Source organism: Echeneis naucrates, unplaced genomic scaffold (genome assembly GCF_900963305.1).
Source record: "Echeneis naucrates unplaced genomic scaffold, fEcheNa1.1, whole genome shotgun sequence".
In the NCBI taxonomy this organism is placed as follows: Eukaryota; Metazoa; Chordata; class Actinopteri; order Carangiformes; family Echeneidae; genus Echeneis; species Echeneis naucrates.
In genome coordinates this window covers 166,781-177,624 of record NW_021780167.1, presented here as the reverse complement: position 1 = coordinate 177,624, position 10,844 = coordinate 166,781, and the positions used below count along the sequence as shown (strand labels likewise).

General features: G+C 42.2%; 1 protein-coding gene across 1 annotated transcript; it reads right to left on the bottom strand.

Moving 5' to 3' along the window:
• Nucleotides 1–5,063: 5,063 nt before the first annotated feature.
• LOC115038350 (homeodomain-interacting protein kinase 1-like) lies at nt 5,064–10,320 on the bottom strand. The gene is made up of 8 exons (XM_029497210.1): nt 10,288–10,320; nt 10,099–10,191; nt 8,320–8,544; nt 7,996–8,187; nt 7,720–7,901; nt 7,430–7,553; nt 7,259–7,263; nt 5,064–5,244 (listed from the first exon to the last, which is right to left on the bottom strand). Exons 1-8 carry the CDS (start codon nt 10,318–10,320, stop codon nt 5,064–5,066), a joined length of 1,035 nt encoding a protein of 344 aa, XP_029353070.1.
• Nucleotides 10,321–10,844: the final 524 nt, after the last annotated feature.

Sequence of the window (10,844 nt, the reverse complement as noted above, 5' to 3'; positions counted from 1 at the left end):
GGGCTAAAAAAGTTTGACAAACACTGATCTATGCACAGAACCATGCAATATATCTATAAATCCATCCTTGGTCTGCTGCCATGTTATCTGTCAACTTATATGACACGTTCACTGTCTACACATTCTACGGTCGCCATTTTCTCGTGCTGCTGTGGGAAGTTTTATTTGATAAAACACCTCGTTTCAGGGCAACATTATTATAAGTAATATCACTAACTGTGAATTAATTGCAGTTGAATGACAAAATGTAATATGAAATTGTCTAACCCAATTGTTCACCAACAGGTATGCTTTGTCTTAAATATTCTGCGTTGTGTTCTGTGTTGCACTGGATAGAAGAAGGGCCCAGATCATGATCAGCTACTGGTAACTTCTTTTAATGAAGACTGGATGGTGGGTTTGTCTGTACAAATCAACTGAAAACATAAGCTCCAGTAAACATGCAGTCTCCTCCACACAGCACACAGGTCTCAAGCTCCTGTTATCAGATAACGTGCAGAAACCAATGTATGCTAGCACTTGGAAACGTGGCGATCTTAAAGTTCACAGAAATTCACTTTACACAGTTTACACAGTTTATATTGAGCCGACACATTGACTGCATGTTCACAGCCTAAAAACTATCATTTATGCATCTATAAAACAATTTACATTACCTAAAAAGCAAAATAAATTTTCAAAAATGACAAGCAAAATAATACAGCTCTCTTAGCTCTCAGCTAATCTGGCTGGAACTGAGAGAAGCACATAGATGACGGCGCAAAGCCTGCGACCTCTGAAAGTGACAGTACAGGTATTAACACTAGTTTGAATACAACAATACAACAATACAATATAGACAATAAAACACATCTTAAACATAATAAAATAATATTTATCAGGATTTGGTGATGCGTTTCAGCCCGGGACTGGGTAAGAGAAAACTATGTCACTTTTAACCAAAACAGTGAATACATTTCTATTTGATTTTGTGTACAATATTTGAATGTGTTGTATGTTGTATGCCATTCTTTCCTTTTGAAGGTGTAAATATGCTGGTTCCTGTAGACTACAATGCAGTGAGTAAATGGGTCAGGGTTCCAAAGACCGAGGATGTCTACAACTATGCTGAATTTTTACAAGGAGGTCAATTTAGTTACTGAGCAGATATATTTTAAAAATACAGAATGTAATACACAAAGAAATGATGGCATCATGTTATACACGAAGATGTAACTTCATTGACCAATTTGTTGATCATTGAGGGGAAATGAACACATTTACTGAGCAGATAAACTGTATAAAGCATTTAAACACCTTTATGTAGCTTAAGTATTAATGAACTTTTTAAGTTTAGTCATGTTCTTAGGGTCTCACTGTTGGTGTACGCTTCACTTGAATTCATGGTATGTTAAAACCGTCAGTGAAGTTATCTTTTCTGTTTTAGTGGCAGCAAAATTCAGTTTACCTTGGAGAAAGAAGTAACAGCATCCAGAATTTCTACATGGTCCTGGACCAAAAGGTCATCCCCTGTTCGACACACACTGGAGTGGCTGCCTTTGATCAGCTCTTCAAGGCACATTTTGCTTTTGCTGTGTCCTATGATGAAGCGTTGTGCAACTTCTACACATTCATCCAGACGACAGTGTATGCCATCGATGTTGGCAGTGTGAGGGAGAGTCCTCGGGTCAAAGAAATCAGAGCAAGAATTCTGATATCTTTTACAGGAAATAATGTTGACATGTTACATTTGCAGGGTGCACCACACAAGTTGTTCAGCATGGTTTGTACCCTGGAAGGACTTTGGGTTTAAACTGTGGAGAACCCGGATGCTCATTTGTTTTCTGCACATACTCTGGGTACAAGTGACACTTATCGCAAGCATGTGGAGACTGTTGATTCCATAATGTTGAATCCAGGCCTGTCGAGCTAATGTTGGAGCCTCTGTTTCACACCCAGTAGATGAGGATCCTCCCATGACTGTCACTACGCACATCCCCATTGAAAAAAGGCAAATACTTGACATGTGCCGCTCTGTTTTTGCTCAAGTACAAGCCTCTGGAGTCCCCGAAAGTACTGTGCAATCTTTAGATGGTTGGATGGAGGAGCTAGTTAATCACATCCATGCTCATGCCAAACAAGCTGTTGTTGAATGTTTGTCATCTGATTCACCATAGAGAAAGTTGAGGATAACAGAGGACATCTATGTTTGGAAATAGTGAAGGCTTTAATAGTTTCCAAAAAGCAAAACCACCGTGGACTGTTCATCGGTGGACAATTTTCCCATACCTGCAAACTAGTCGCTTTTCAGCGAAATTTGCCGATTTTCAAACAAAATATGTCATTTCCGTCATTCAGTAAGATCCGAAGAGTTGTTTTTTTGGGGGACATCAAGGACGGATGGGAAGGCTATCTTAACAAAACCAACAGAGCTTGGCAACCGACGGCAACCGACGGCGGTCGATTGCTTACAAGTGTGCATACATATTCCAATATGTTGGAATACACATTGATAATGAAGTGGACTGGGCTAAAAACACTGACGCCCCCTCTACAGGAAGGGCCAGAGTCGCCTCTATTTTCTGAGGTCCTTCAACATCTGCAGGACTGTACTGTGGTAGCCAGTGCTATCCTGTATGCTGTGGTGTGCTGGGGCAGCAGGCTTAGGGCAGCTGACACCAACAGACTGAACAGACTGATGCACTGAGCCAGTGAAGCTGGACCATCTGACGGAGGTGAGACAGGAGCCAATGAAGGACACAGAGAAGAGTGGTGAAGGGACAACAAACTGAGATACAGGAGCCGCAGGAAATGTTTCTATGACTTTAACTGAGCTGTCGGTCTTCATGAAGAAACACGAGTTGGAGCTTCAGCTGAGAACAGAGAAGGAGAAGGAAGAGGCTGCCATCACTGAGGAGCTGCTGAAGATCACTGAGGACACACACGAGCTGCCAGGCCTGCGTGGCTTTGATTCCCCTTTCCATCACACCACTGGTTGTCACGCACAAGACAAGATGCTCTTTAACACCCAGCCCGGAGGCCCTGTCCGGGACCATGTTATATCAACAGCACAACAGCACAAGCAGAGAACACTGCGAGCACCAGCGGTGTTGGCAGTGAACGAGGAGGTGGGGGAGTGGGAGGGGACAGCAGGAGTTCGGTCCTCGGCCTGGAAGAGCCCTGGTCCTTCCAGTCCAATTGATCCCCACCTGCACCGGAGCCCCTCTGTCCCAGATGATGAGGTCGCCGAGTTGGGGGTCTTCTTCCCAAGGCCTTGCAGCAAGAATCCAGCCCCTGTACCCTACGAGTCCTTTTTCAAGCTGCTTCTGCCCAGGACAGCCGCACTCTTTGTGGGGCAGAAGACTTCAGAGGCAGTGCACAAGGCATTAAGCTGTTGTAGCGAGAAGAGCGGTTGGAGGATGGAGAAGAGGAAGGGGTAGTGTCAGATCACCTGGTTCAGCAGGGGAGCGAGTTCTGAAGAGGTTACCTTTGCCAAGTAAGTCAGCTGACGCACTTTGGAGGGTTATATATATATTATATATTATTATATACAGTATATATACATATATACATGAATGAATAAATCATGTTCAGCATCAAAATCTCCATCGATGCCTGTTAGTCTTTCATATATGATTTTAATAATGTCACGGGTTACTGCCGACATCTAACAGCATGGCAGTGGATGCTCAAGCTCTTACTGTTGTGCCAATTGAAATTAATAAAGCTTTACTGGTGGTGGTCTGAAGTATTTTATTCCTTTTTGCCTTCAATTCGACCAACAACAACAACAACAACAACAACGTAAGAGCTGAAACAAAAACAAACAGAAAACATTAGTCCACATCTGCTCAACAGGAAGAATCAAAAATAAAAATAAAATATCCCAAAATACACAGTAAAAGAAAAACCATATTGCAATACACTGATGTCCTTAGTATCTATTATCCCCAACCGTTACTGCTGTCACGGATCTTAACGGAACAGAGGCTGTACGTTCAAGTGTTTTAGTGACTAGATACATTTTCTCACTCACTCACTCATCTTCATCCGTATCCGGGTCGCAGAGCTGCTGGAGCCAATCCCAGCTCACATTGGGCGAGGGGCGGGATCACCCTGGAGAGGTCGCCAGTCCATCGCAGGGTCAACACACAAGGACAGACAGAGACAAACAAGCAACTGTCTCCACGATGACCTTCTGACCTTCGGTAATGAACTTTGACCTGCAGACATTAAGTTCCTCCTGTTTCCTCTGCTGTTAGCAGCACATTCATTCTGAATTATTATCATATTATCGATCACATTGCATTTTGGTGCTCAAAGGTCAAAGGTCAAGGTGATGTCACAAAATGCTTTAGCACCGTACCCAAGACTTCCTACGGCAGTTATGACCAAGTTTCACGTAAATGGTTATTATTTGGTATTATTCTGGATAAACATGAATGTAATCTCAAGTCTGAGCGGCGGAGAAGCACAAACATGAGGGAGTCATTCTATTTTACTGATAAACACAGCAGAAGATTAAAAGATATCAGTAAGTAAAGGACTATGATGGAGGTGAGAACCAGCCTCAGAGCAGAATATTGGCTCTGACGGAGTTTACAGCTTTTTGCATGATCATTTTACAACCTAGATGATTAGCTGTCATAAAGAAAAAAACGGAAGAAATAGGAGCAAACAACATGTAAACAAGTGAATATTCACCTGAGAGACAACGAGTATTACATCAAATATTCAATGTGCCAGTCAAATGTGAGTGACATTAACTGAGCCAAGTCACTGGCTTTGATTTGTGATATTTACCAAACGCAGGTAGAACTCCAGCGATTCCACCAAGATCTGGCCCCATTTTACAGGTTCTCCTGAGAGAAAAGCAAGAACGCCAGGTGAATGGACACCATGTAATGTGGAGTTGTGATACTTAAGAAATTGGTGACGAACAAACACACAAACACACTGTGAGGTATGTCACAGCAGAGAAAAAGGAAAGGAAAAAGGGGACACATACTTTAGAGGCCTTTATCGTCAATAGACAGATGGATCTTTGATGAGTTCCCATAACCAAAATCATTGGTGACCACGCACTAATAAACTTCTCCATATGTGGCCCTGAAACTGTAAAGGTGCCCTTCAGATACATTCATAGGTCCATCTGTGCTCTCCTTGTACCAGGTGAAGTGGCTGACGGGGGGCTTGGCTCTGCTGGAGCAGCTCAGGTTCCTGACGCTGATGGACTGATGCACACTGAGGAGTTGTTGGGAGCATCTGGTGAAAATGGAACAAAGATAAGAGGAGAGAGAAGAGAAGCATCTGCATAACATCATGGAGGAAAAAAAGCCTCACAAATCCTTGTGTGCTGACAAGAAGCACCAAGAAAAAAATTGGCCAGAGTCCTTACCAAGGTTTGCATCACAGCAATTTCAACTTGAGAAGAAATTGCAACTGTTGCTGCTGATAAACCAACAGTGATTATTTAGTTTGACAGTAAAGAAGACGATCACTGAGTTTGTTGTCTGGGCTGAATCTCAGATGATGCAGAAAATGATAAGCCTTTCTTAAAACAAAAACCCTGTGCACATGTAAATGAAGTGTCATGGTTAACAACATGTGAGTAAAATAACCATCATGTGTCATGCTGGACTCAGAGCTGTTCTCTGTCTTTGAAAAGGGAATGTGGAACTGTCACTGACTAATCTCTTTTTGCATGTCACTAGTTTTCTCATGAGAAAGTATTCAGAGTACAGGAACTTCCTTCCTTTCAGATAGAACACACAAGAAGTGGCTTTTTTTTTCCTTCCTAATCGCACAAGCCAAAAACATATCAACTAAAACTAAACTAAAACTTTTCTACAAGCACAAGCTCCTGTTTGTTTTTGTGCTTGGTTGTTGTTGGTTGTTTTTCTGCATGCAACTGGCCTAAAATCCAGGAGCAGAGAATTCCACCTGGATGGAGGCAGGCAGCAGAGAGAACTAAGGAGTGAAATGAGAAAGATGAGGGGTTTTTTTCCATTTCTTGACGAGCTTTGTTAATGAACACCAATGGGACGCCACTGTGATGCGGCAGGGGGAGGCCTCAGAACGGGAGAGAATTACCCATCTAACACGGGGAAATGCTTAAAATGGTTTGCAGACCCTGATTTCTCTGCTTTGTGTTCCAGTAGATGAGTGCAGAAAGGCAGTGTACGTTAGGGCTGGATGTCATGGTAAAGGAAACAGAGAGAAATCATGAGCGAGGAGGGACTGCAGCATTATGAATATTTCAGGCTACTTCTCAGCACCCGGCTGTGCTCTCATTGCACGCCGCTATTATCAGTTCCAGCCTGCTATAGTGTATTTTTCTCTGCCATTGTAAGAGATTTATTATGTAGTTAGAGGTATTTGATGATTCAGCTTTAGCAGCAGTAAATTGGACTCTCTACTACTAAAGTTATATTTCAATCTGGCAGTGAAGTGCTTTGTAGGGATGCCTCCCTGTTGAGTGGTTATTACCGGACTGAACGAGTGGAGCTTTTTTGTTTTATTCTTTTTTTATTTTTTGCAATGCAACAGGTTCATAATGTATGCATATGAATTCATATCCATGAACCGTACAATCAGTGCAATTCAAACGTGTTAACGTCGGGCCTTCATTTCCTTCTCTCGGCCTCTTTTTCTAGACTGCCAATGGTCGTCAGGCGTTTTTCTTGGCAAGTGTGACTGAGCTTGCCTCTTGGTCTCGGTGCTCTAACCCGTTTTAAAGCAAGACCTGTAATCCGTTTAGCAGCGTGGAGATGGAGCATGCCTTTCAGCATGTCCACAAACATCAACACATCAGCCATTTCTGCAGCTTTATCTGCATAATTATTAGTCTTGATGAGGCGGAGCTAAAACATGAACACACAACAATGGACTGAGGTTTTCCTCAGGACCGAGGGTAACTTCTCTGAGCTGAAGAAATAAGTTCAAGCTCAAAGTGTACATAGAAAAAGACGAAAAAGAACACCTACATGCAGGATGCTATCCAGAGAGGTCAGCTTTAACCTTCTGCTATCCTGGGACTGAATCTTTGTGTCTTTGTATACCTGTTCTTGTGTCTAATAGTATATTTGTTAGCAATGACATTCTGAGCACATCAGGCTTGGACAAACACCAACACAGAGCATAAACATGAGAACAAGAAGGAAGCACATTTTGAGTAGGTACCTTAAGTTTCCAAAGAGAAGAGGCACATTGACGGCTTCTTTGGAAAAAGCGTGTGAGCAGATGATCCGGCGGCTGACCCTGCGTCTCCACGATGTACCTCATCTGTAAATACAACACATAAAGTAAGGGCTGGGAGCTTTTGATGAATTCTTTATGGATTCTTTTTCTATCCTATCTTCAGGCACATTAACTCTTATCAGATATATATATATGTGTACATGTAAAAAAAAAAAAAAGATTTTTTAAGAATCGCTGAAGTGCTGCTTACTACATCATATGATGAATTGCCAGGATAGAGCAGAGTGCCGATGTACAGAGCAGCAGCGATGCAGCCCAGAGACCACATATCTATGGCCTCTGTAAATGGGAGCCCCAAAATAATCTCTGGAGATCTGAGAGAGGACAAGAACCCAGAATCATACAGTTATGAAAGCTACTGCCAATATTTTGGAGCACAATGAATTCTGCTGGCTTAACACCCTCATAAAGACATTGACAGTTAGTGTTAATGGATAGTGGGACAACGCTAAGAGATCAGCTATGATTGCAGTTACTCACCGGTATGGACGGCTCTGAATGTATGAGCACACCTTGGCTTTTGAAACCTCGCATGCCAGGCCAAAGTCAATCACTTTGACTCTGTATGGCTGCTGAATATGGTTGACCAACATCACATTTTCCAACTTGAGGTCTGCGTGTATTAATCTAATACTCTTCAAGTGTTCAAGTGCGTTGGCAAGCTGAAAAGTCATGAATATCACACATTTAACATTTATTTCAACTATTTATCAGCATTTTTCAATGTTTATACTGTTTACATCATAACACATTAGCCTGCTTGATGATGGGTCTGATCTCACTCAGAAAAAGGGGTCGAAAGAACCTTTCTTTCATCAAATCAAAGAGGCTTTTGTCCAGGAGTTCAAACTCAAGGCAAATGTAGCCATTGTTATTGAAAACCTGGTACCATTGAACAATGTCGCATTTGTCCGCGTTCAGTGATTTCAGCTTCTCAAGTATGACCACCTGTGGAGGTACGTCTGGTCAGGCAGATTCTAAATGAGCTTTGCAGCTAAGAACACAGCTGAATGAACCAAAATCTAAAGGATGACCATACAGCACAAGTCTAACTTTGATCGTCACGTAGAGCTTACGTACCTCCGCATTTGCCTTCTCAGCTTGGTCGTTCCTTTTCTTGACCATTTTGATGGCGACCGTCTTCGAGTCATCCATCCTTGTGCATTTTGCCACTTTTCCAAAGGTGCCCTCTCCCAAAATGGACTGCACCTGGTATCGGCAGGATTTGGAGCTGAGCCAGCCCCCTTCAACTAACTTGCCCTCCTGGACACATGGAGTGGGGGACGTCTTTGATGCCATCACAAGCTGAAAACAGGATGGATGTGGACACAATATTGTGTCACAATGTAAGAAATAGCATTCCCGTCAGAGGAATACTGTATAGGCATAGGAATACTCTACTGTCTAACTCTAAACTGTCTAACCCTAACCCTACGTTGAATCAAATGTTGTGAGGAAAAGTATCAATTCTAAGATAAGTTGGCAAACTGAACATACTTACCAATCACAGGATTTGATGTTAGAGGAAAATTCCAGTGCTGTCAAAAAAACGTCCAACGTAGAAAGATGGGTTAAAATGGAAAGGCAATCCAAAATCCAAATATGAAACGCTGGCTGTTGAAATGTGTCGTCACTGTCTGATGCACACACCGACTGTGGAGCTTGTTATTGTGCCTTGAAGTTGGTCATTCTGCTCTATGACATCATTTGCCTTTGATGTAACATTCCGAACAAAGATTCTGATGAAAACTAAACTGTGGAGTAAAGATCAACATGGTACATATGACATAAAATATGTGCACTAATAACACAAAAATGTAAACACTTTGATGAAACCTATTACAAACTGCTACTTACATACTGTACATATGCTTACAGCGGGGACATACGGCGTATGCATCCAAGTCCATGTTATCTACAATATTGTCCAAAGTTTGTGTGACCACCTTCCCTCTCTGTGACAGGAAACATTAGATTGAATAAGAAAAATAGAATTGTAGATATTTTTAAGAGTATATAGAGCCATACAAACCTTATTATGGATATCTCATTCTGATTAAAGTCATATCTTCCCACAGAGGACATGTCATGATCACTCTCGACACAGCAGCATGCGATACAGAGCGGAAACTTTTACCTGCAATGTTATTGGATTTAAAACTTTGTCCAAAAGACAGCAAATGGCAGTAACAAAAAAAAAAAAAGAATATTTGTTTAACCTCTTTTGTATAACAACTGCCAGTTGGCTAAAAAAAGTTACGAGGAATCATTTCAAGGGCATCTTTACAATCTATTGACAATCTTTTCCATTTGCTGATCTTCACTTGTCATCATGCAGATGCAGAGCAAGTAGGTTGGTTTGCAGTTCCCTTTTCCTTCATATCCCAGATACTCTGAGCACATCTTTGCAACGACAGCAGCCTTATCAACACTGTTCACTTTGATTAGGTGCTTTATTCTCATGTTAAGAAGTGTGGGACCTTCTAACTCAAGATACTAGTGGACTTGCTCAATTTGAGGAATTTGATTGGACAGGATGCTGCTTAGTGTGGTGTTGGACCAGATGCCGTCCCGCTGCGCCACAACTGCCCAGTGCAGCGACCAATACAGAAAGCCACTCAGGACAGGTGCAAAAGGCATCCACACATGAGCATAGGTTAAACTTTTGGAGTATGCCTCCTCCAGAGAAGTGTCTTTTCAAACAACGATAACAATAAAAAAGAAACTAGTAACACATGCTAACCTTAAAATAATATGTATGGTAGGGAGAGAGGAGGGAAGGTAGAGAACAAGTGAGCAAGGGAGGGGAGGTGGTAAATGGGAGGAGCTAGGGAGGGCAGAATAATCTAGGTTTCTTACAAAGCAGGCCTTGAGGAAGGTGGATGGATCATCAGCGACAACGACAGAAAGCCCCCTGAGGATGAGGCATCTGACTTCTGTCACACCCGAAGCCTGGTGGATTGAGGGAGCAAAGAGGATATCACACACCAGATTTTCACCAGAGGGACTCCATAGAATACAGAATATGAGACAAACCTACAGGCCTACCGTGTGTTCAGTGAAGAGAGCCAACGTTGACATATCTGGGTGATGGCAGGCTTGTCCTTCACAACTTCATTCCTTCGGAGAGCGAAAGTCAGATCCATCCTCTGCTTGATGACGGCTCCATTTGGGGTTTCTACATATCAAATAGCTCTGTCCACTGACCATGTCTTTCATGAGAGGGATGCATCCCAAACATTTTTATAAGAAATCACTTCAAATTACTGTGGGAATATTTCTCATTACAGTAGCAATCATTCACTCTGAGCAAATTTACATTTAACAACCTGCCAGTTTGTCTCTTGACTGCATAGTTAAGTTGCCCCGCAGTGTGAAATAATGTAAAGGACACCAAGCTGTGTGATTTATCATATAGCATAAGATATTAATAGTAACAAGACCATGACTAGGCTCAACCCACTCCTGTTCAGTTAATCACCACACACTATATTTCTTCTCAATAGGGTTTTGTGTGTGTGTGTGCTGGGTAGATAATGAACTCTAAAGCAGAGTACGATTAATGTGCTTCTTGGCACAAGGAAGCGACACATGCTGTGTGACAA